The 27,279-nt window shown below is 35.0% G+C and overlaps 1 protein-coding gene across 7 annotated transcripts in view; it reads left to right on the forward strand.

Moving 5' to 3' along the window:
* The window catches only part of ROBO1 (roundabout guidance receptor 1), a 380,851-nt gene that overhangs the window by 242,195 nt on the left and 111,377 nt on the right, over positions 1-27,279 (forward strand). For all 7 annotated transcript variants that reach the window (XM_036850840.1, XM_036850842.1, XM_036850845.1 and 4 more), the window contains exons 3-5: positions 607-764; positions 26,223-26,343; positions 26,693-26,831. In XM_036850840.1, the coding sequence (XP_036706735.1) occupies positions 607-764; positions 26,223-26,343; positions 26,693-26,831 (418 nt within the window). The remainder of the gene's footprint in view (positions 1-606; positions 765-26,222; positions 26,344-26,692; positions 26,832-27,279) is intronic.

Raw genomic sequence — 27,279 nt, forward strand, 5'->3', positions numbered from 1 at the left:
TAACACTGTCCCTCACTCAGTGATAATGGAAAAACAGACAGTGTTTTGAATTTAGTCACTTTGCAAATATGTCTAAAGTTTTTGTAATGGACATATTTAAATTATAGTAACTATATACTGTTATACACGAGTTTGAAATATCTTTAAAATATCTCAAATTTGGAAGTACGTTTATTTTTACTTTTAATATTTTTGCTTGTATGCATGTGTAATCCATTTAATAACAGAAAGCATCATCCCAACGTGTCATGTAAGTAAAAGGAGGGTTTGGTTATATTCATTAGCACATGGATGAGAAACTGTAGGCTGTAGACAGAGAAGAAGTGCAAGTTAGAGATAAGCCAAATGCTAACTGTGAGGGCACTAGGCAGCAAAAAACACTTGCCCACTGGCCTGTGAGGAATATCAAATTATCCCTGTCGTGTGCTTAAGGCCAGATATCATGATTAAATTGCATATGTCTGTAAGTAGATATAGATTTTCCAAGATGTACTGAGATAGCTGTTAGTAGTCATTTACTATAATAAATGTCTCCTTCGCTGAAGTTCAGAGATAAGGACTGTATATATCATCGTTGAGTGTAATGATTTAATCTTGTGCCTGCAGTACTACGGGATGACTTCAGACAAAACCCTTCCGATGTCATGGTGGCTGTGGGAGAGCCTGCAGTGATGGAATGCCAGCCTCCACGAGGCCATCCGGAGCCCACCATTTCGTGGAGGAAAGATGGCTCTCCGCTGGATGATAAAGATGAAAGAATAACTGTGAGTATTTAAGCCAGCGGTGGGGGACATTTAGAAATCCAACTGTGTATATCTTCGCCAAAGAAAAAGAGAAAAAAGTAGGTGCTTTCAAATACAGGATTGCGTTAACTCCCATTTTCAATTCTTCTTTTAAAATAAATATATTTCAATTCTCCCTGTGTTGACATAAAAATAAGTGAGGAAGATGCATGTTGTTTAGTTTGCTATTCAGTAAAAGAAAACTTTAATTTCTATGTCAGTGTCTTAGAGTTAACACTTTTGTGTATGACATAATTATTTGCATCACTCAGGGCATATCACATTTCTAGATGGTATAGTAAAAAATTATAAATAGAATTCAGAAATATAGTATATTTCCAGAAGACTTCTTAAATCCCTTCAGAATTTTTATCTCTTTCTCCTTTTTAAATTGCTTTTCTGTTCTGTAGAGTTTGATATCGTTTCTGAAAAATCAAGTCTCATTCTGAATGATGGTTAATGATGGATTGATCTCATTCCAGAATAAAATAGTATGACTAGATTACTGGATTTCAAATTTCTGCTGTGATGTGAGTTAGAGAAGTATGCTGTCTGTAGTAAGTAATGATGCATTTTCTTCTTGACAGCAGTGATTCTATGAGACTTCTTTGCTTTTTCTATCTTGTAAGGCGTTAACTAAAGTACCTAAGTAAACCAACTCTCACTGATTCTATGATTGTACAACATTCCCCTTTACTGTTTTCTTTGTTCTGCACATACTGTCTATCTATTGTGAATTTATGAGCCAAGATTTAATGTTTCCCAGGAGAATGTGTGTGTAAGACAAAGGTCACTGCTAAAGTTGTAGAAGAACAAAGTTATAACACAGACCACCTAATCCTAATAAATGCTTGCACTGTTTCTGAATAACCAGTTAGCAGATTAGCATGAAAATTAAATAGTGAGAAAAAAAAAAAAGAGAAGGTTGTGGTGGACAGGGATTTAGAGACCTTGAAAGAAAATCAAGCATTTTTCCTGCATTGATCCGAATTAGAATGAGTCTGTCAAATGATTTATTTAATTCTAGGAATTGGAGTGAGAAGGACCTCACTGTACTTTTAGGAGATGCTGACAAGCCACATAGCAAAGTGAACTATATTTGGAAATATTGACTCGGGGAAATAGAGTCAAGGGAGCAGGGGAATAGAGATTCTAGGACCAAATGCTTCTCCTGTTAGTGATAACAGATTCCTTTTAGACTTATGCACAATTAAGATAATATTTTCCCCTTTAAAAACTATTTTAAGTCATTTGATGACCATTATCTGTAATTTACATTTTCCTACCCTAATAATTCAAACTCATTGAAACCATTATAATCCATCTCCTCCCTCATGTCTTTCCCGATTATCTATTTGTGTTTAATACAAATTAATGATAAAATTCTCGGCATTGGAGATGCAGCATTAAACAAAAATCAGTGAATGCCCTTCTGTAGTTTATATTCTGTGGTTAATTATACAGATAAAACCAAAATAGATAGTATAACATATAGTATATTAGACTATAATAAGTCCTATAAAAAGTAATGAAGTGATAGATTAATTAAGATTGGGGTAGAATTCCAATTTTAAATAGAAATGACCAGAAATACTCCACATAAAGATGTGAAAAAATTAAGGGAAGGAACTAGATAGGTATCTGGATAAAGAGTGTTCAAACAAAATAGTAAGTTCAAAGACCCTAAGGCAGGGTGTACCTCTAACGTTCAAAAAAAAAACAGGCAGAATGGTCAGCGTGGATGGAGCAGAGAGAGCAAGGGGAGATTTGTCGGAGAGAGCATCGGGGGTGACAACTCTCCAGACTGTATTCAGCCACGAGAAAGAACAAAATCATGCCATCTGGAGCAACATGGATGGACCTAGAGACTGTCATACTGAGTGAAGTGAGTCAGACAGAGAAGGACAAATATCGTATGATACCGCTTATATGTGGAATCTAAAAGAATGGTACAAGTGAACTTATTTACAAAACAGAAATAGAGTCACAGATGTAGAAAACCATCTTATGGTTACCAGGGGGAAAGGTGGGGAGGGAGAAATTGGGAGATTGGGATTGACATATACATACTACTATATATGAAATAGATAACTCATAAGGACCTACTGTATAGCACAGGGAACTCAATACTCTGTAATGACCTATATGGGAAAAGAGTCTAAAAAAGAGTGGATATATGTATATGTATAACTGATTCACTGTGCGGTACAGAAGAAACTAACACAACATTGTCAATCAACTGTACTCCAATAAAAATTAAAAAAAAAAAACCAAAAGTAGCCAGACTGTCTAGGACCTAGTAGACATTGTAAATAGTTTGGCTTTTCCTCGAAGCAAGGTGTAAAGCATCAGAGTTTTCTCAGCAGAATCCTCCACTCTCTGCAGTACACAGTGAAGGGCGATAACGGCCGACGTGGAGAGCACAGTGGGAGCTTTTGCAGTAATCCAGGCAAAGGGGAAATGGGGGTTTGGACCACGCTCTTAGGAGGTAGTTTGAAGAGGAGAGGTTATATTCTGGATCTGCTGTGAAGCAATTGCCGACAGAATTTGCTAACAGATTGGATGTGGCTTGTGAGAAAAAGAGAAGGATTACCTTAATCCGTTGGTCTGAGCAACTGAAAAGGTCGAGATGCCATTGACGGAGATGCCATTAATTGTAGAAAGAGAAGATTTGGGATGGGAAGTATCAGGAACTCAGTTTCAGACACCGTAATTTTGAAATTCTTATTAGATATCCAAGTATAAATGTCAAATAGGCAGTTGGAAACATGAGTCAGAAATTCAGAGTTGAGGTTGAGGCTGGAGAAGAATTTGAGTTGTGGTAGACATAACAAGTACTCATTACCATACATTCCTCCCTTCCTTCTGGGCAGATGAAACACTTCCCAGCTTCCTTGCTACGGGGCAGACCAGTTTCGCTGGTTCAGCTTCATGAGTGATGAGTGAAAATTAAAGACGTTGAATACTAGTGGGTGAGCTTCCAGCGCTCTCTCTCTTTACCAGGTGGCAACCAAGGAGGACACATGTTCCAGGACACCCAAAGAGCCTGGGTCCCTGAGTTAGGTGTAGTAGAACTTTCCACCCCATACCTCTGTCTTCCCATGGTGGACATGTAGAATGAATGAGAAATTTTTGTTATATTAAGTCATAGAGAATTTCGTAGCACAGACTAATGTAGCCTATCTTAATGAATATGGGAGTCATCAGCATGTACATATCATTTAAAAACAGGAGACTGAAATCACCAAGGGAGTGATTATACATAGAAAGGAAGAGAGATCCAGTCTTTAGCTCTCGGGGGAAAAGAGGCAGAAGAGCAGTGGAGACTGAAAGGGAGCAGTCAGAAAGAAAGGAGGAAAACCCGAAGGGCAGCCAACTGAAGATAGTGCTTTAAGGAGGTGGCAGTGACTGAATCAGTTGCAGCCAGTAGATCAAGTAATGTAAGGATTGAGAATTGACCATTGGAATTGACAACTTGGTCAGTCATTAATGACCTTGACAAGAGCAGTTTCAGTGAGTCGGGTTAAAACTCACTGAACTGGTACAAGAGAAATTGGAAAGATTGAAATCAGACACGTTAGAATTGCATAGACAATTCTTTCTATATTGTATCTAACACAACAGTTAAAAGATAAAGGTGTTGTGGTCTCACATTTTGAAAAGTCTTAGTTAATCTTAAAGATTTTGTTTTGTGTGTATGCACGTGCGTGTGTGCATTTTTTGTGATATTAATAGTTTGAAACTGCTATGGTAAATTTGATTTTTTTAAAATTCTTGGAACTTCCTGTTATATCATATACTGAATTAGAAGAAGTGTTATGGTTTATGCCAAAGTGCTTAATTTATTAGAGGATTTTCATTTACATTTAGCTGTCTAGAAGATGTTATGCTGTAAATAAAGGACACCAATGCCCCCCACCCCATTAGTAGCTAATAATCAATATAAGAACCAACTGCTCTCAGGAATCAAACAATTTAAAGTTGCAATAACCTATGACTATGAAACGATGCCAAGATGTTAATGTATAAATAATTTTAAAATCATTTAAATGCTGTCAAAATGATGATCCACGATAGTGTTCCATATGCCAGGAAGTTGTTACGTCTGAAACTTTTACTGTTTCTAAGACCATCTGTGTGTTTTGTGTAAATTATGACTGTTAAACTGATAAAACACTGGAGGTAAAACACATCTATACATGCAGGGAAATGAATAGATTAAAAATCAGCAGTTTGGATACAAAATTACTGCTCTTATTTAGATCATAATTGTTTTTGTTGGATTTCTTCCTTTAGGCAAAACTAAAATTGAGTAATTAAAACAAAAACTTCAAACAGAATGCCTGATGTTATTTCTAATTTTTTTTCAAAAATTCAAAGTAAATTCTTAAGAGATGTTGGTTATTAGATATTTTATGTGATTCTTCTTTCCTGAGCTTTGTTTTTGAATGATTGTTTTCATTTCTATTGTTAAAGTACTTTGCCAAATGTGTTGAGTACAGAAAAACAAGAGATTAAAGCACATAATATCTTTATGAAAGACAAGTGAAGATTGCATGGTTATTGCTACAGTTTTGGTTATAGGAATTTCTAGAGTTCTTTAATGTGGTGGCTTTCTTTGTTGAAAATTTAAAGTACAACTCTCCCAGCTGTGAGAACAAAGCCACACCCTACAAAAAAAGGAAAATATGTAATTGAATTGTAGCTGCACCTGTATTTTTTTGATGTTCTTAAGTCATTTCTTTTTACACTGACCCGTATTCTGAGCCAAATTTTAGATCTATGATGATTATAAAGCAGGAAAATATAAAAAGCATTTTCTTATTTTCCTACCTGAGAGGAGAATCTTTTAGAACTTTTTTGGCATGTATTTCTTAGAATAATTTGAAGGAGGCCTTAGATGATGTTTGTCTCTAGTGTTCTTTTTTTTTTTTCTAAACCTGATTGTATTTAGAATGAGAGATAGAAGTAGTTTAACTGGCAGGCTGGATTAAATAGGTTTACTTCATATGTCTGAGACTTAGTCATAACCATTATTATTAATAAATGAATTTTTCTCATAGAGATGAATCAGAGGACCAAAGACTTCTTTTTGATGTAGAATAACATTTCGATGTACTTTATAAAAAATGATATATAGAGTTTATTTCATTACATTTTGGAAATATTGTACTTAAAGTCAAGATTATTTTGTATGAGTGAAAAACTGAGAATGTTAAGGTTGGAGAAAACAACTAATACCAAATATTGAGAAAAAAATTTGTGTTCAGTTAAAAAACTAAAATTGCCCTTGAATTAAAGAAAAAGATAAATACAGTTGAAAGTACATATTGCAAATAATTTCCTAGATTACAAAAGATCTGAATTATGTATAAAGATTGTCAATTACAAAATTATGTTGAATACAAGCTGACAACTAGACCCAAAAAAGCCCAAGAAAAATTTTAGCATGATTTTGGGTTTTTGAATGGAGTGAATCATCATTGGTAAAGAGAGAAGAGAAATTTACTAATGTCAAAACATTGTGAAAAGGTATTAAGCTTATTAAAAAATTTGCCATTAATTTTATATTTGTAGACCTGGGTAGTTTTAATATTGTTACCTTGGTGAAAAGTTAAGTGTGTTAAAAATCAGGCTAGTTTTGGAGGATCACACAATTGCAGAATGTCTGAGGCATCAGTTTCCCATATCTTTTGTATTGGCTCTCTACAAAAAGAAAATGCTCCTGGTGGTAGCTACAGGAATTGCAGGCATAAAGACAGAAGGAAATAGCCCATCTCTCATGGAAGATTTAAATAAAACGTTTAATTCATTTATAAGCATAAAAACGAATGTATTCATAAGTTAAATGTATTAAGGTATCCAATAGTACCTAGGTGGTACTAATGAGACAAGATCAACTATACGGTTTACTTCAACATATGATAAATTGGTATAGCAAATTGATGCCATTATTTTAACAAAACAAAATGACAGTTGTATGTATTTGTATATGAGATCTGATGATTTATGACTAGGAATTAAATCTTTTGACTTGGATTGATACATTAATATTTATAGGAATAATAGTAAATCCTCAGTACATGGAACATAGTAAATATGCAATAAATATTTATGTTACAGCTCTTCTAGAATGTTACAGCTCTTGTGCTTAAGTCTATCATGAAAACAAACTGAAAAAACACCACTCTATTTTTTTCAATCTGAAGTTTTTCAAACAAATGTGTCGAGTTTTAGAAATGGTTATTGTAGGGACACCAACAGTTTACTACTCTACCATAGTAATAACAATAGCTATTGTGTATTGAGCACCTGTCATGTACGAGAAACTTAATATTATCTCATTTAATCCCCTTTAAAACTCAATGAGTAAGCTATTTTCTTTCCATTATGGCACACGTATACCTGTCAATTCAGTCTTATGGATAAGAGGAGGAGGAGGAGGATATTGATATTAAACCCTTAATGTAGCACTTACTATGTGCCAGGTCCTATTCTAAGCACTTTATATATATTGACCCATTTTGTCTTGACCCTGTCACATAGATACTAAAATTTCACTAGTGCAGTGGTTAACTCCAATTGACTGCGGGGACACCTGCCTTTTGTTTTACTGACAACATTTTCTATAGGTCCTATAGATTTTGCTACATGTATTAAAGACTCTGATTTGCTGTCAATGCAAATTTCAACTCAGAATGGCCGTAACTCTTAGTTTCCGTTGTGAAATATTGTCTTTGAGTTTGTAAGGGTCTGGAGAGATTAGTTCACACAGTGGATGTTATAGTGGTTTTGAAACTAAGCTTGGTACATTTGAGAATTAGTCCATGTTATGTCCAGTAATAAAAACTGTAACATAACAAAGATCTATAAAATTTGAAGTTTGGTAGTTTCACAAACTATGGCACAGAAATGGTCAAGTTGGACCAAAGGTTATAGTTCAGATAAACTAAAATGATTTATTCTGGACACTAGAGGTCTTACCTCAAAAGATTTTAGGAGATTATCTAAGGATGATAAATGACTGTTTGCCATTTGGTATTTAGGGAAAGAAGGATTTATATTAAAAGGGAATGAGTCAGAGAATGATTTAACTGACTGTACTTTATAGCTAAGTGTCCAAATTGTGTATTAACTAGGTTCTAATACCATCAGCTGTACACACGTCAAAAGTTATTGCTGAAAAATTAAGCAATTATGAGACATTACACAAATGAATGGGAAATTAAGTCAAAGAAAATATTGATGTAGTAGCTTCACAATTTCGTATAAATACAATAAAATATTGTAAAAACTAATATAGTAACAATACAATGTAAATGGTAAGATCTGCCTGGACTCAATTCTGAAATTCCAGAGTAAGTTTCTTCAAAGTAACCTTTCACCGTCATTTATCCTGAATTATTTCATTTTAGTGTTTAAAAGAAGAGCTTAAAAGACATTCTTTTCATGTTCGAAACTCAACTTTTTAAAAAAATTTTATTTATTTTTATTTTTGGCTGCGTTGGGTCTTTGTTGCTGCGTGCGGGCTTTCTCTAGTTGCGGTGAGCGGGGGCTACTCTTCGTTGCAGTGCGTGGGCTTCTCATTGCGGTGGCTTCTCTTGTTGTGGAACACGGGCTCTAAGTGCGCAGGCTTCAGTAGTTGTGGTGCGCGGGCTCTAGAGCATAGGCTCAGTAGTTGTGGCGCACGGGCTTAGTTGCTCCACGGTATGTGGGACCTTCCTGGACCAAGGCTTGAACCTGTGTCCCCTGCATTGGCAGGTGGATCCTTAACCACTGCATCACAGGGAAGCCCTAAATTCTTAGCTTTTAAGCTAAAATTTAGAGATGAACAATGCATGCTTTTCCCATCTTTTTTGTATGTGGCTTTGTGACATAAACATTTTTGAATGACTTGTATTATTCTTTGAGATAAGCTGTGTCTTGAATTTTTAATTTTTTTCCTTCCTGTCTTCAAAGCAGCATGCTATAAAATGTTTTATACGTCTCATAGATTTTCTTGTTACTTAATAGAAAAAATAATTTAGATTATAAAGAAATACTTTCATTATAAATTATTTATTTCTATCAAATCCATAGTCCAGAAACCATTTTATTGTCAATTTCATCTACTTATCAAATAACCGTATTGAGACTTTATTCATTCTTCTCTGAAAATGTGGAAAAAATTTCACAGCATCTATGTGTTTTAACATGATGAGCAAAGGTTAATTTAGTAGCCTTTTCTTAAGGTTTTTACTTATATGGGATGACCAACCATCCTGGTTTGCAGGGAACTGTCCTGGTACTAGCACTGAAAATCCCTAGTCCCAGAAATATAACCCTCGTTTCTGGGAAAACTGAGACAGTTGGTCACCCTAAGCCTAGATGGTTTAAATGAATTGATTTATATATGAATGAGAAATCTCATTCATACAAGGTAAATAAAATGTAGTTTAAATAGAAGAGTTGTATCTACATCATTTCTTTCATAAGCAAGTTAAAGATTTGAAAATCATTAGTGAAGTTAGGAGAAAAATTCAATTATACATAAAAAATGGTTTAACACCTCCCATTCCTCATGCTAAGAGGTACAGTTGTTAGAATGCAGTATGTCATCAGTTCTTTTTCCAGTCCTTTTCTGCTTCCTGTGTGTCTTTGTAGGCTTCTTTGATTTCCCTTGTTGGTGTGATATTTTGGTAAAAAGCAGCTGACTCACATCCCATCCAAATCCCCAGTGTCCTCCAGATCCTCCATAAATTTGGCATTCAGCCCTCTCCTTGCCAATTACTTCCTTTCCCCCCAATTCCCACATGTCTCCTTCCTAAGCCAGCTGCTCCTCCTCCCTTCCTTCGATTAGTGCTTTCCTCTGGTCTTCCAACTTCTTTCATTGTTCAATGTCCGTTGCTTCCTTTTCCCCTCTGCTCCCCTACAGGAAATCAGCATGCTTAATGCAGCTGATGTCATAGAGCCCCTTTTCCCTGAGAAGTTAAATTTGTGTTCCTGAAAAATAAATATGTAGTTCTGTTGTGGGAAGGTCAAAGGAAACTGGTGTATTGAACCAGAATTTTTTTCTGCCCATCTTACATAAAGAGTCATGCACGTTATATATCATCTTTTTTAAAGAATAAAAATTTTATTCATGATTTAAATATAAGTTAATATGAATCATGGGACTGAAGAAATGAGTTAAAAAGTAAATTTATATCCTATCCTACTTAATTTTCAAATTTAGTCATTGAAATACAGTATTAGTAAAATTAAACAGTTTCATATATTATAAGACAACGTTTTAAACCTATATGCTTGATTTTATGGACGTTTGATCTCTATAAATTTCCATCTGTGAAATTAATTGTCCAATAATACCTATATTGGTTTACAGTGTCCTTGTGGGAATCCAGTGAGGAAATACATGTTATATGTCATTTTAAATGGTGACACACTCTGTACGTATTAGTAATCAGTATTCTGGTGATTATTGTTGTACCTGCCTGAACTCTGGATAAATTTAGCAATCAATAACTTGATGGAAAAGGAAAATCAGGAACTGTTTATGCCACAGCAATTTCAACTTTTCTGAATTAACAAGAAGACCATATATGTGTATGAAAACAGACCCAGCATTTGTCTCATCTAAATTTCTATTTATACTGATTTACAACTGTGAGAAAATCAATTTCTACAGAATCACCATGAGTATTTAGTGCAGGTGAATATTATGAGTAAGGAAAGTTTTCAGACTAATATTAAGAAACTAATTTAAAATCCTGTGTTCACCCCTACTGTGAAATGCAATAATCAACAGGGGTTTCCACAAGAGAATTAAGCCCTAATGCCCTAAGGCATCCACTCAGTGTAATAAATTGACTTTTCTCCTGTGCATCTAGAACAGTTCTAGTTATGTACAATTCTCAGGGGAATTGAGAAATGCTGTGATTCAGATGAGGTTCACTGGTTGAGAAAGGCTGGTATATCTTCCTAAGGAACATCCTGAACCTTTCCAGAAACTTGTAATTCTATTTAAATAATTAAACATACACTCATCATGTTTGGATGCTGAAACTAGAAAAAAGAAAGCCAAGCATCTCAGGCCTACCTGTGAAACCCAAGTACTCTTTTGAAAGGATTTTAATAAACTAAGGCCTTCTCAGTTCTAGCACACAAATTAGTTTAGATGACAATATAGTTATAAATATAATTCCAGTGAGTATTTATTTGATTATTGCTCTCTAGATTTTCATTATTTGTGTGTTAGACGTGCATTTAAAAGCTTGGATACTAAGAGTTTGCAGTACCGAATTATGAAAGTCTTTGCATATCCAATTCCCTCTGCCTGGAATGTTTTGACGCCTACACCGTCTTTGTCTAATTCACTCATTTTCAAGTTCCAACTTAAAGGCAAGTTCTTCAGAGGAGCCTTCTGCAAAACCCTACTCTGCACTTCCACACTAGATTTGAATTCCTATTATCTGTTTCTTTTCCTTTTGCTAAATATTTCTCTTTTAATCTATTGCAAATCATTACTTCTATATTACTCATCGAATATACATGACACATAAAGGTCAGCCATATTCCCTCTGTCTTGTGGTTGGAGCTCAATACATATTTCTTGAGCAAATATTAAATGAATGAAATAGAAATCATAATAATGTCTTCTAGTATACTCAGAACTGAAAAGTTTCTAATATGAACATACTTGATTCTATTTCCATATGCACTTATACATTTACTTTCTTATTCCCTTATAAATTGGAAAGGAGGTATCATCCACACCATTTATTATTTTCTAAAGCACGTTTTTTTCACTGCCTTATCAGCAAGAGAAGGAAGAGATATTATACAGGTTAATTATGTGAGTAAATATATTTCTGTAAGTGTGACTTACAGATACTTACAGAATCTTAGAGATGGAGCTGAGGAGAGATGGTAAATGGGCAAGTCCCTTCATTTTTAAGAAAGAAAGGGAAGCCAGGGGAGTAGATTTGCCCTGAGTCACTTAATGGATCTGTATCGTGAGTCAGGAATACGAGCCAGACCTCTCAATGCCTGTTCTGATTTTCCCATGACGAACTAGACCTGATCACCCCTTCTCAAACAACACTTAAATTTAAGATGTTTCCTAACAAAAAATCCACAGGTAAAGTGTTTTACTGGACTCATTTCATACAATTTTGCTACTTGTTTTCGTCCTGAATTCAGTATTTCTTATCTTAGTACCAGTTATAGAAAGTATTATTTTGGGCTTCCCTGGTGGCACAGTGGTTAAGAATCCACCTGCCAGTGCAGGGGACACGGGTTTGAGCCCTGGTCCAGGAAGATCCCACATGCCACGGAGCAACTAAGCCTGTGCTCCACAACTACTAAGCCTGCGCTCCAGAGCCCACGTGCTGCAACTACTGAGCTCACGTGCCTAGAGCCCGTGCTCTTCAACAAGAGAAGCCACTGCAATGAGAAGCCCAGGCACCGCAGTGAAGAGTAGCCCCAGCTCGCCACAACTAGAGAAAAGCCTGCGCTCAGCAATGAAGACCCAATGCAGCCAAGAATAAATAAAGGAAAATAAAGAAAGAAAAAAAAGAAAGTATTATTTTCTATATTTTCCCTTATTATTTTCAATTATTTATCCATTGGGTACAAACATGGCCTTGTGTCACGTTGATTAATAATTCTATATGCATTTTTGCTGTATCAATTATGTTTTTAAGAACATACCTAAATTCATCTTAAGTGATTGATTATCTGAAATTGCCTCAGGATTTCATCCAATAAATAAAAATAAATTACAGCAATTTAAATACTAAGTTAAGGTTAACTTATGGCCATCTTGGGAAAGTCTGAAGCTCCTTTTTTGAAACTGCATTAATAACTAGACCTTGGTCACATCCTTTAATTGTTGAAAATACTAAGCTAATAATAAATATCTTCCCTATTTATTAGGCTCATAATGAGAATCAAACCCTAGCAGTGAAAGTGTTTTGAAGACTCACAATAACAGCCTTATTGTAAGGTGTTATTTTAAGTAGTGCTGTCTTGATTTTCAGTTAATGTTCATTCTTCATTGATATTAATAACTTGGAGAGGTAAGAGACCAGAGATTTTTAAGTTCCGAATGAAAAAGAACCCTTTTGTATTATTTAGTGGACAAAACAAACAAACAAACAAAAAACAACACTGATAAAAATGGTATATCCTGTTTCAATCAGTTTTTTTTAAGTGTACAAATATATGAGTCTCCTTCTGGATGCCATATACTTTTAGGGGCCTCTGTAATTTATAGTCTGCATGCCCATTTTTGTCTGGGTCCCTTGAGACACCTAGTTGTAATTCCTAATAAAATCCTTGTAAGTCCATATAAAATGACTCAAGTACCGCAGAGAGGGTGCAAGTATGTTTGGATGCAGAGATAAAGTAGCAGAGGCTAAAGAGTGCCAGATAAAATATTGTCTAGTTTAACAAATAATCTTTGGTGACTTCAGGAAACAATATACTATAATTTAACTTTTAACTTTCCTCTAAGAAGTGTAATGAACTTCCATATGAGTAAAAGTCCTAACATATGTGAAAAATCAGAATACTCTTGAACAGTTTTGGTATTGTACAATGTAGATTTTTTTATCCAGCTTTGTGTTAATGTTGACTGTCAGTACTCTTTTAAATCTCTCAAGATGATTCTGGCCTTCTGAATTTTTTTTCCAAATATGTTTCCTCCAAAACAGTTTTGAATATTTTTCCAAAATCTAGTCCCACCCAAATGTTAGTTTCAGGAGTGCCTGGCAGATCTGCCTAAGCCGCCTTCGGTATGGAATTCTGCCAACTCCTGAAATTCACTGGGCCAAAACCTGATGTGGATGTATACTGCGGCCCAGCATCCATGATCCTTCAGTCAGAGGAGATCTTCCAGAAAGAAGCAAGCGTCTCAGAAATTTGACTAAACAGCTAAAAAAGTTATAGCTCATAATTCAAAGTAATTATCAATACAGTGTACTACCAGAAGTATTATAACTCTACAGAATGAACACACATGGTCAGAGACAGAGCTCATAATAGGAATTTCTGATTAACTTAGATAGCTGACTTACAAATGTTGTTGTCCCATTTGTTTTTTTCCTTATAATGCATGCTCACTCAAGCAGCTGGGTTTCTTCACTTTCCAAGCACTTTGATATATTTGATCAGGCCATTACATTTTTCCAAATAGCCAAGGACTAGTGGAATTTTACTACTGTCTGGGAGCATTTTGTTTAATTATAGGTTAAAGTAGTTTGCCAAACTAAAGGTACAATCTTCTGTGGTTTCAAGGGTGGTGTTCCAACCAGTTTATTTTATTTTCAGTGTTCTATTAATCACGGATGAAATGTTTCTCTAAAGATATAGTTTTAAAATTTATCTTAAAACCTTGCTTATAAATCTTGCCTATAATTTGGAAAATATTTATATGATATCAGAGTACTTTTTCGTAAATTCTGTTTTTAAAAAGTTGACTTTTCTAAATGCTTGTGATTTTGGTGTTTGCTCATGATGGCCCAGACATAATTTTATTTTTCTGTTTACCACAGGAAGAATGAATTGTAATCTTTAAAAACAAAGTAGTAGATTCAAAAGTGCATTTGACTGTACAGCATTCTTTCCTTAAAACATAGTTCAAAATGCAGAAATCAAAGAAAATATTTTAAGCCTTTAAATTTAAAATTATTTTTAATCTGAGCAAAGGGGTTGGGATTTCCTTTCCATAATTTATAATTGGCTAAAATTGGTTTTATCTATTTCTCCATCTTGTTCATATTGTCACTTTTAAAGAAGCTCTCTCCAAAAATAATCCCAAATCTTATGCTGAGGCTGATGTCTTCCCTAATCTAATGCTGATTCTGCATTTCTTTTGTCTAAAGGTGAGTTGTTTTAAAAGTACTAATACTCTGTCGGTAACATCTGACCACTTCAGTTTTTATCTCCTTAAGCCCAAAGAATTTGATAATATGATAAATCATGCACTTGTAAAATAATCCGGTGTGCATTAACAAAATTACTAACAGATGGCACAGGTTTTCTCTTCTTAAATCTTACAAATCTAGGTGATCACGAAGCTTTAAAGGCTGATCACACTAGGAAAAGGCTCACGTCTAAGTCACCTTTAAGAATGTCATCTTGTATGGGAAAATTTCAAAAGCAGGTGAACTCAATCTGTATAATACTGGTTGAAAATAATGGAACTCTGTCTCCTTGAGTGGATAAAGTGTAATTTACTAAGGAATCCATTATTTCTTATTTCTTTGCCTTTTAACATTCATGGTGTCACTCTTCTCTCTCCTAGATACATCACATCACCATATTGCTACATACATCATGCTTATAAAAGATCATGTCAGATTTTCTCATCTTTATTAGGAAACCTTATAAATATTCTGTTCAAATTTTAAATACACCATAGTAATAAGTACATATTTATATGGGGAAAGAAGAGCTATTCCTCTGTATAGGAACTAACATAAGATATTTACCTAACTAGATTTCGCCTGCAAAGAGCACATGCATATGTGAAATGTAAACATGTACATCTTTTCCACTGGCAGCTAGATGGATTAATGGCAATTAGATTGGCTATCCCAATCACTCAGGCTTAAACATGGAGTGTAATGGATGGAAGGCCATCAATCTAACGGACTCAGGGAGGTCCACCAATAGCACCTATTTCTTCGCCAAGCCATTGGGTCTCGCAATCTATACAAGACATTGCTAATTTGTAGTTTGTAGCATGAGAAGCACAGAAAACATGAGCTCTTGTTTTCTGTCCAAAAGAAAGTGCGCTATGTAAACTTTACTTTGGATTTATGTAGAATGAACTCCAATCACTTACTAAATGATCTGGAGCAAGATTCTGATATTCTCTGAGCATTAGTTTTCTCATCCCCAAATAGAAAAATATACCTCACCTGTGAGACTGCTGTAAAAATGAAAGATGATGCATGCAGCAATGTCATATACACAGCACATGTTGCTGTGTCATGGTTCTCATTAATCACAACAGTAATGATATTCCAGATTATTGTTTAAATACAGTAGTACATTTACAAAATTTATCACAGGTTCACTGATGTATTTTTCATGTGTTTGTGGAGAAAACTGCCCAAAGCATTTTACACGTAGGACATAATTTTTTTCAGGTTTTTCCAGTTGTTAAGTCATTTAAAACTCCTATTGAAACGTTAGAAAATTTAAATGTATTTATTACTTTTGTATGAAGTCATCAGAATTTGAATTTGTCTTCCACAAGACAATAGAAAAGAATGTACTTCTAACATAAATTCTAAAATATCAAGCCTTTTTATGAAGAGGTGATGACTGAAATCAAAGAATTCCATGTATCCTACATCTCAGATCTTGAAAAATCTGATAGTGTCCTTTCTATATGGGTGTTGAGCAAGATTCTAGAGATACAACAAACTCCCTGCCATTGTAGAACTTATATTTTATATAGAAGAGAAGCAAGAAGCATAAGATCAAGTTTTTTATTTGTTTGTTTTTGTTTTTGTTTTGTATTGACTTTATCTTGCGCCTTCATTTTCCCACTGACTGATATCACTAACACCAAAACCTTTCCCTCTACTCAATCCTGAAACCTCCTATTTAGGTTTGTATGGAAGCAACCTAGGATTCACAAAATTCTGAATTTCAAATCAAAGTTCAAACATTACAACTCATAGCCTTAGGGTTAGGAGCAATCCGAAACACTGAGATCCTTAACAGCATTAATACTTTTTGCACTACATTTTCTGTTCAGTATGTTTTTATCTTGGCTGAGGAACTGAACCATTTATGGCTGAGAAGCATTGTCACAAACAAGTATCATTCCAAATGGTGTTTGAAATACTCTTCAGATAGACATTTTCTCTTTTGTTTTCACAGATAACTATAGAACTATAAGGGGCAGGGTGCATTTATTTTGATTTCTTATTTGTCCACAAGTTAACCATTAGTTCTCAGGAAATAGAAGTACATGTGGATAATTCTGAAGGTTAATGTAACACACCGAAAAGAGTTCATTTAAGCCCTAGCTCAAACCTTTCTTCCCAAGATTTTATTCTCTTCCTTACATGTGTAAATTAGCCTACTTGTTTTCTCTTAGGTAGTATGTAGATATATTTTCATTTGTTTTACCATGTGCAGTGGTGGAGGAGAGGGGGTTATCGTCTTTTATCTTATCATCTGTCCCTTATGAAATGAGGCACACATTTGCCAAATAAGAGAGCTAGGTTCCGGCAGAGTCTTGTGATCAATAAAAGAGAGTGAAGCAACTGGCCATATGGATATTGAATATCTGACCGACCCTGTCTGATGAGCCTTGACTCTGATTAATCAATTAAGCCTGTCACTTGCAAGTCTCTTCTTGTTCTCCTTTGACTCTTTTAGATTAAAATACCACAGAATGGGAATGAGTGTTTATTTCAATTTGTAGCTACTTTAGGGATCTTCATACTTGCATAGAATCTTAATAAACTGTATTAAATGTTTTTATTGCTTTTTTTATTTTTGCAAGTTACAAATATCTTTCCATAAAGCAATTCTCCTAGGTTAATTTCTGTACTTCATTTCCATAAAGTCATCCTGCATTTCTAAATCCAAGAATCCCTTATATACTCAACCTTGGTTTGACTTTGTCTGCCATGGTTATATGTCTTCTTCATATAAGTGAATTTAAATTTCAAGAGTAACAAAATAGTGTCTCTGGAAAAGGCATTATCTGAGCAAGGCATTTGGTGGTGAAGGAAATTCTCACACTGGACCAAAATTGGAGAAAAGAACTAAGCATAAGAACCCATGGTGAGGAAAAAAGATTTACTATTTGAAAAGTATTTTCAGCTGGTCCACTTGTAACTCAAAAGAGCCAAGTGTTTGAAAATGAGCTTTTCTCCCCTCAAATATGATTAGCATTTGTCATCTTTATTTCTAGAGTATAGTCATAATTCCTTCATAGATTTTTATTTCAGGCTGTCCTAACAGTGACTGTATGTAAATTCAGAATTATAGCCAGATGGTTGCAAGAGGTGATAAAAAACAATCCTGGTTTCGTAGGAAAGTGAAAATTGCCCATAAGACTTTGTTTTTACCTTTAAAACAGCAGGACATTGTTTCATGAGACCTGTGAAGGAACCAATACATTAACTTTAATGGCTAGGAACTAAATTAATTTCTCATATGTATGCAGAATACTACCATGAAATACGTAGAATTTTCAGAGGTAAAGATCAATCAACTTACTTACTTTGGGGGGATAGCTAGCAAAGGCTATTTTCTTCCCAAATCACTCTTTATATTGCCTCCTTTTTATAGGATTCACTTTTGGGTTCTGATCTTAATGACTTGGGAACCAGATACCTGGGGAATCAGCTAAAAACCCTCACTGTTTCATCTGCTCTCCATTTCACCAGCATTCGGCAGTTGTCTGCCCCTGGTTTAGAATACGATAAATTAGAGATGGCCTTCCCGGTTGACTGGTTCAAGAAAATGGGTGCTCAAGAGAAAATGCCAAACCCAAGTCTTCATATTGACTTTGAGCCATGCTTAAGCAAGCAAACTAGGTGTCTTTTAAGGAGACTGGGTTTCTTTTTTCTATTATTCCTTGTTAAAATTAGGATTCATGGCAAGATCCTCTGGTGATATAAACTAGGTAGATAGAAAGGTAATAATTTATACCTTCACAAAGAAAATCATCCTCTCCCTGTCACTAACTCTGCCTCTCTGCAGGGTGGCGCCCACTTGCCTGCAATTAGCAATACAGCTCTTCCTGTTATAGTCTATATCAAATTATCCTAGGTGCGCTTCTGTGGCAGCAAACAGCCAACTACCAATTTATAAATTGCTATGAGGAAGAAATGAGAAGTTTAGTCGGAGAAATGAAAATCACAGAGAAGTGCAGCTGCCATAGTCCTAGGCAGTGATTCTCCCAGGCCTGTGTTCTCAGCTGACAGCTCACCAAGCTGTTTAGAGAGCCACGTGTCCCCACTGGAATAATTGCTTTTTCTGCATGAGTCTCTTGTTGCTTCTCTCTGGTGATCAAGTGTGTTTAAACTCCTGGCAGAAATCATGTTGGTTTTTAAACGATATTGTAAAGTGTACCAGCAAACAAATGAAATTGGATCATGTTCTCTTGTATGCATGTAGCCCAAGCAGATATGGGATGCCAATGGACAGATCCTAACTGCCTGTTTTTCCTCTCAATTCCACTCCTAATAGAACAGTTGAAAGACCTACAATAAGTTGTGGTTTTTCTCCTTGTAATGCTGTTCCTTTTAATGTCACCAAGTAAAATGTGGAATGGTCATGTGTTTTCAGTTTGTCATTTTCATAATTTCTTTACGATGTATACGTACTTATCCAGGCATCCTTTTGTTGTACAAGATTTTTTCATGAAAATCTCATGAACATTGTTCATACCATAAGTAGGCTATAAAGAGGAAGGGAGCTTTGCATAAGAATGGACAAGTAAATGGATTAGTATCATTCAGGTGAGAAATTTTTACAGTGTGAATGAAATCTAACTACTTTTTTTATAATCTATAGTTAAAAAGTATTGTAAATATTAGCATATAATCTATTTTTCTTAATTTAACCCATCCAAGAGACACAGTCACTCTCATTTTGTATCATGAGTCCATATTGAACTAGTCCTGAGTACATGCCAGCTTTGCCTAACAGCTTTTGGATGACTAGTATGAAACCAGATCACATCTCATCAAGAAACTTGAGTGGGAAATATTTAAGACAATGCATTTCTTTTTCCTTCTCCCCCTCCTCCTCTTCCTCCTTCTCCTTCTTTTTTCTCTCTCTCTTTCTCTCCTTTTTTTTGAGGTTTCTGTGAACCAGAATAAAGTAGGAATAGAAAGAGTTGAATTTTTTTTGGAAAATATATTGAGAGACAGTAGCCTTTATGAAAAGTAGAAAGGAAATAAACTTTGTTAGCCAGGAGGGAGAACTGTGATTTGGCTAACCATGGTTTATTGTTTATTTATCTATCTAAAATAAAACTTATGTTTGAGACTTTAATATGAAATCATGCTGTTACGGATACACGATATCACTTTTAAAAGCATTTTGTGTGACAAGATTAGTACAAATAAATAGAATAAATAAAGGTTAAGTTCTTGAAATTTCTTCTTATACTTAAGAAAAGTGATGATGGTGACAAAAGTAGTAGATATAAATTGTTTTATATCAATGGTTTTTTTTAAAAAATTTTTAAATTTATTTTTTGGCTGCATTGGGTCTTCGTTGCTGTGCACGGGCTTTCTCTAGTTGAGGCAAGTGGGGGCTACTCTTCGTTGCGGTGCGCATGCTTCTCATTGCGGTGGCTTCTCTTGTTGCAGAGCACGGGCTCCAGGCGCACGGGCCTCAGTAGTTGCGGCACGTGGGCTCAGTAGTTGCGGCTCACGGGCTCTAGAGTACAGGCTCAGTAGTTGTGGCGCACAGGCTTATTTGCTCCAGGGCATGTGGGATCTTCCTGGACCAGGGATCTAACACGTGTCCCCGGCATTGGCAGGTGAATTCTTAACCACTGTGCCACCAGGGAAGTCCTATATCAATGGTTTTTGATAGTGGAAATTTTTCAAAAACTTAAATTTTTATCTGCTTACTAACGCCATTAAAATTTAGGTTCCAAAGAGTGAAACAGCAAAATTATGAATGTGTATATTCAAAAATACAAAGTACCTACATATGATATTCAACCATGATTAGAAAAACATGAAATTATTTCATTCTAGACATGGCTTTTTTTTTTTTTTTTTTAATATTTTATTTTTTTATTTATTTATTTATTTATTTATGGCTGTGTTGGGTCTTCGTTTCTGTGTGAAGGCTTTCTCCAGTTGCGGCAAGTGGGGGCCATTCTTCATCGCAGTGCGCAGGCCACTCACTATCGCGGCCTCTCTTGTTGCGGAGCACAGGCTCCAGACGCGCAGGCTCAGTAATTGTGGCTCAGGGGCCCAGTCGCTCCGCGGCATGTGGGATCTTCCCAGACCAGGGCTCGAACCCGTGTCCCTCGCATTGGCAGGCAGATTCTCAACCACTGCGCCACCAGGGAAGCCCCTAGACATGGCTTTTTTACTAACGGTTCTTAAGGAACTGCTTACCTGGGAGTGTGAGTAAGAAATATTGCCAAATAAGAAATACTGTATTCTTTGATATTGTATAAGATCTGAATTATATGAATTATCTTTTACTTGGTTATAATTTTTTTAGACTGCTATGAGACATGTATTTTATCCAACCCTTTGCCTATCATTTGTACAATATAATTACACTACCACCAGTGTTTTTCCTTAATTTAGAATGCAACAAAGCATAATTGATTTTGAAAGGTACTATGGTATATGTTAGAAGGTATGGATGCTTCAGTTGGAATTGTTTACATTAAAGGTTGATACCACTCTTGCAACCAGATTGGAAAGTAATGGGTATTTTTCCATTTCCTCTCATTCTCTGCTCCCTGATCAAACAATATATCTTTTTTTTTTTTTTTGAAGGGGGAGGTTATTTTTGTTGTTGTTGTTGATTTAATGCTAAATGTTAAAGAAATAACATTATTACCGTGACTCTTCTTTACATGTCTCTGTTGAAAGGAGTCCTAGGAACCATCCAAAACTGCCTTGCAGTTTAGTTCACCAAAGAGAATGTCTGGGGGCTGTGACTGGCCATCTGGGGTACCTGCATCTCGTGGTCATTAAGAAGTCTTAAACCCATGCAAAGTACTTCCCTTCTAGTTCACAACAGTTTGATATCTGTTCTACACGTCAAAGATTCAGGCAGAAATGGCAGCATTGCTATGAAGAGATATTCTGCCCAAAGAGACTTAGTGAATTGTTTAAGGATGATACACTAGACTATAATTCAAAACCTCTCATCTCATTTACTTTGCAAAACAGTATGAAAACAGTGGTAAAAAATCAAGTGTTTCAGAAAAAATAATTTCTAAACCTGGGTGCTTTAAAATTTTTATCCCTCCATTAACCCTGCTTATTAAGTTTTTACTACTGTAAATGAATATTTCTGAGTCTTTAATCTTTTAGAAAATTGTAAAAATTAAGTACTGCACAATTTCTCATTGGTATAATGACACCTATTTGCATCTTACGTACATTGTTTAAACATGTATCTCTTTTAGCATTCTAAATCAGTGTTCTTTTAATCCATTGTTAGGATCTATTTTAAAAATAGTATTTATAGTAAGAAACAGATTTTGAATGCAAAATCTACTAAAGGAAATGAGATAAATTATATGACAGTTTGGTGGTTAGCAATTTGAAATCATCTTTGAAGCCTTTAATATAATTAGTGGTTTCGTTTTTGGTCTGCTGAATTCAAGTCACATTTGGTTAATGTAATTAAAAGCAGAGAAGATTTTGTGTAGCCAAACTAGTTAATTAGCCCCAGTTGGTTTAGTATATTAACCTAGAGGTGTATGGATAACATTGTCGGGGTGATGCCTGAAAAACAATTCCTGTGTAACAGATACTGCAAATCACCTGACTTGCTTCAGGGTAGAAAATGACGACATACCAAGGAGTTCATTTTAAGTTCATCTTTATTTCTGATTTTAAGCATTGATTGCAGGGTGAGCTGTATATGCCATAGAATAACCAGACAAAAAGCTTACTTAATTTACTTTTTAAAAGAAAGCATGCTTCTGAGGGAGGGAGATGCAAGAGGGAAGAGATATGGGAACATATGTATATGTATAACATTCACGTTGTTATAAAGCAGAAACTAGCACACCATTGTAAAGCAATTATACTTCAATAAAGATGTTAAAAAACAAAAGAAAGCATGCTTCTATATGTGCAAAGATGATGTTCCTTCTTGTATTCTGGAAGTAAGAATTCTGATTGTAGTTTTTCATGCTTACCAGAAATATGAAATAATTCTCTTCACTTTTGTTTGAAAAGCTACATCTTATACCTGATTTTTCTATATCATCTTGTGTTACTCAGTAAACAATGCAATGAAGGAGATGAAAGCATTCTAGAAGAGATTTTCAACTACTTCAGAGAAGTCTTTAAGTACTCGGAGAGAAGGCTTTTACCCCTAAGGAATATAATCATTTATAGCTTCTTAAAGGGAAAATGCTAGTATATAAGAATCCTATATATCAATTACATTGAGGTATTCCATACCTTAATGTCACTAAAACTTTTTTTTTTAATCTGAAACTGTCCTGAAGAAAAATATAAAGTGTAAAGATATTTGAAACTTTAACATTTTTACCACCTTTTCCTTTCTCCTCCTGTCTCCTTCCCCAGAAGTAGCAACACCACTGGGGCCTTTTTTGTTTTCTTTTCATCTAGTATGTAGTTAGCCGAGGTCCCCCTTTAAGCGCTGTCTAGAGCTTATGGAAATGTAGGCTTCTAATGTGGTTACTACTGCAGGCTGATAAGGTAGGTGGTAATGAGTAAGTGGGACCTCTGCTTCGATTTTTGACATAGGCTAGATGCCATATTGTCGGAAAGCTTAACTCATTCTGCTTCTCCACTACCCGCTTAGATTAATTGAAGTAGAGCTGCTGCAGTGCAGTGTTTAACACTGTGTCTGTTCATTATACAAACTCATTTTTGATAGGTTTACAATTTGGCTGTCAGATCCAGCTGCAGGAAGAGACCTGCCAAGAAATATTTCTTAGCTTGTTTTAAATAGTGCTGTTTTCACATTTATGGTGTTTTGTATGTGTTAGACATATTCTTCCTTTCTCTGTAGAGAGAGGAAATGTCAATTTTTGGTTTACAAAGGAGCACTAAGATTTAGAATGTGTATAGATTCCCTTTACAATCAATATTTTTAGATGACAACATAAAATGGTGATTGATTGTTAATAGTAGGTACTGCTTTAAAGCTGGTACGTTATATTTGATCGGGGTTATAGCACTACGTTTATTTCTATTCTTCTGTTTATTGAAAAGAACAGGCCACCATGCAGTCCACATTTGTGACCATAGAGAATAGAATTATGGCTTTTGGTTTGCTCTGTTTCAATTCAGCCATTGACATAATGCCAAAATCAATTTGAACTTGTAGAAACTGAAGACTACCATTTTCATCCATTATTTTGTGTGTTTCTCTGTTTTCAGTACTTTGTTGTTTCTTCCTTCACTTTTATCAATTTCTGTCTCTATCATCTCGGAGGAAATAAGTTTCACCCAGGTTTGGTGACGCTTGTTTGATTTTCCATTTAAGTTGTAATGTTCACTTTGGGGTTTTTGAACCATTATTGCCAGTGAGTGTAGAGTAGAATGTAGGGTCTTATAGTGAAATTGTCTTGTTAATGGCATGGAAGTTGTGTAGGCGTATTTATACTAACCTGGGGACTCTCAGTAATGATTTTTCCAAATAGAGTAAACATTAATGGTATTACATGATTTTAATCCCTCCTTCCTTTTGTTATTTTAATCCAGCATTTATCCTTAGGCCAGAGCCAGGTCTTTAGAACAAAGTTTCTCAACCTCAGCACTATTGACATATGGGGTGTGTGATAATTCTTTACTGTGGTGGACTCCTTTGTGCTTTGTAGGATATTATTGAGTTGAAAATGCAACTTAAAAAAGAAAAGCATGAATCACATGATTTTACTTTAGTAAAAGTGTGTATGTGTAATGTATATTTTATATCTATATTTTTATATCTATTTATCTATATCTATATTGAGAGAGAGGAAGGTACAAAGGAAAAATGCTCATAAAGTATTGACAGTAGTTAACTTTTGGAAGGTGTTTTTCTTTTCATGTGACATTTATTTGTTCTTTTTATTTATTCTGTTCGAAAACAGGTAAGTACATATGAAAACAATAAATCTATCATTAATATATCTTGTAGCTGCTATAAACCTTTATGAAAATGCTTCAGTGGATAATAGACTAATTTTGTCTACAAAAGCAGTTTGCATTCATCAAAAATCTTTCGAGTGACTACTATATGCAGCCATTTTTCTAAGCATGAGGGATAGAATCATGAGCAATGCAGAGAAAAGTCCCTGGATGATTTTTATAATGACACCTAGAGAATCATGGTCATTTTTTAAATAAAAGGACTGAAAAAATGTCAGGTTCTAAAGGCACAAAAATTAAAACTGCTCTGTTAATATTTGGTTTGTCCTAACACGTAAAGACTTGGTCGCAATATCTAGTTTGGATGTCTGGATTGAAATAAAGCAATTTAGGCATTCCAAAACAGTGTGACCCCACCTTTATAAAGTAGTAGTTTCAACAAACTCCCAGTGTAGGATGAAAAAAAAATTCTATTTGAATGGTTCCTTCCTTCCTTCCTTCCCTTCTTCCTTACTTTCTGTATTTGTTCTTTCCTCCTTTGTTTAATCTGTATACTGTACAAAATAACTGTGAGGTCAAAACCTCCATGAATAAACATTCTGGAAGTTATCCCTGACAAAACCTTTCTAAGGTTCAGAGCATTATAGTTATTCAGGGGTAATTGAACTCTACTCCCCACCAAAAGCATATTAAATTAAGTAAAGATAGTTCAGTTTCCGCATCCCAATCTTAATTCATGGTTAGCTTTAGCCTATATATTGTACTGGAAGTCTGCTTACATTTGTAATTAATCCTTCTTCAAATAATTAAGTGTTCAAGAGTGTACCCGAATGACTTTCCAGATGATTTATTGGGATCTGTTCAGTCTCTGCCTCCTAAATCCTCAAGAAACTGTTTGGATGGCAGAGACACTTATGTTTTTTAGGACAGGTCAGGTTCTGTAATGTTTTGGAAATTAAGATATATTTGCTAAAGCAACTCTGGCAAATTAAGTAATTAGAGGCATTTTTATTTCCACATCTTGTAATACTAGAATATGCTTCCTTGAAATTACATATAGCTAATATGTATTTACATGTTAATTATAGTCATATGGTATTAAGAATTTCCTAAACAACAAGGTCCTACTGTATAGCGAAGGGAACTACATTCAATATCCTGTGATAAACCATAATGAAAAGAAGATAAACAAAGAATGTATATATATATATATATGAATAACTGAATCACTTTGCTGTATAGCAGAAATTAATACAACATTGTAAATCAACTATACTTCAATTTAAAAAAAAAAGAATTTCCTTTTTCTTTTTTCCACTTGCTAACCAAATTGTTCACACAATGTTTTTGCTTTTCATTTAATTAAATAATACGAAAGAACTTGGTTGGTTTGGAAAAACAAATTTCTAGTTATATAGAATATAATTACTTTACGAGAAATGTAGGTAAGTAAAAATGTTTGCCTCTTTTATATTGTACCTTTGGAATAAATTTTGTTTAAAGTTATTACCTATAGAGTAAATACTACACATCAGCTTTTTGATATAATCAGTCTTTCTTTGCATGCTTAGAAAGTAGACTTCACTTATGAAGACCTCTGTCATGTAAAAATTACTACAGCAATTTTAATGATAGTCACGTGAAACTTTTTTTTAAGATACGAGGAGGAAAGCTCATGATTACTTACACCCGCAAAAGTGATGCTGGCAAATACGTTTGTGTTGGTACCAACATGGTTGGGGAACGTGAGAGTGAAGTAGCAGAGCTAACTGTTTTAGGTAAGTGCAATTTTATCTGATCTGCTCACTGTAAAGCTTATCTCTTATTATTATTTGGTATCTTTATACAAGGGAGAAAGAAATGACCTTTTCTAGAAGGTAAACCAATATTTTGGGGGCTGGAAAAAAGACAGAAGAAATCAGTAAAGCAGCCTGAGATAAAGTAGCCAAGACATAGGAAGACAATTAGGAGGAAACACTACACCTAGGGAGGAGAAGTAGGGAACTCGGTGGAATAATTTTCTAAATAATATTTTAAATTATAAATCTGCTCTTATGGAGCATCTAAAATGGCTTTTAGTTTGTTCATCTGTATTTTTTTTTTTGAGATGACTTTTTCTAATTTTAGAGAGACCGTCATTTGTGAAGAGACCTAGTAACTTGGCAGTCACTGTGGATGACAGTGCGGAATTTAAATGTGAGGCCCGAGGCGACCCTGTGCCCACAGTACGATGGAGGAAAGATGATGGGGAACTGCCCAAATCCAGGTATGGATCAGAATTTAATGATGGGATTCATCCACTCGGAATTTCTACAGTTCTCATCAGACCACTTTTCACATATAAGCCATTAGAATGGTCTACTCTAGACTCCTTGATCTCCTTGGGCCAGACATAGTAACGGAGATAATTAGAATCAGAAGGTTGCCATGCTTTCTTTGAGAGTGTACAGATAACTGTAAGTTCATGACCCCAGCCTGCCCAGGGAACCCTTGGAAGATGTGACATTCCTTAAACAGTTTTCTCTTTGTCCAACCAGACTACAGTTAATACCAATGTCTTATATGGGAATAGGTAGGGAAGGGAGGTACAGCGCTAAAGATGTAACTACAAACCAATTAAAAAGCAGACTCCCTTTTCCTTAGCTACAACATCACCAGGGAATGGTAGAAGAGGTCAGAGTTTCTTGATATCTGTCAAATCCTTAAATTGGCTA

The sequence above is a fragment of the Balaenoptera musculus genome, chromosome 4, assembly GCF_009873245.2.
Source record: "Balaenoptera musculus isolate JJ_BM4_2016_0621 chromosome 4, mBalMus1.pri.v3, whole genome shotgun sequence".
Lineage (NCBI taxonomy): Eukaryota > Metazoa > Chordata > Mammalia > Artiodactyla > Balaenopteridae > Balaenoptera > Balaenoptera musculus.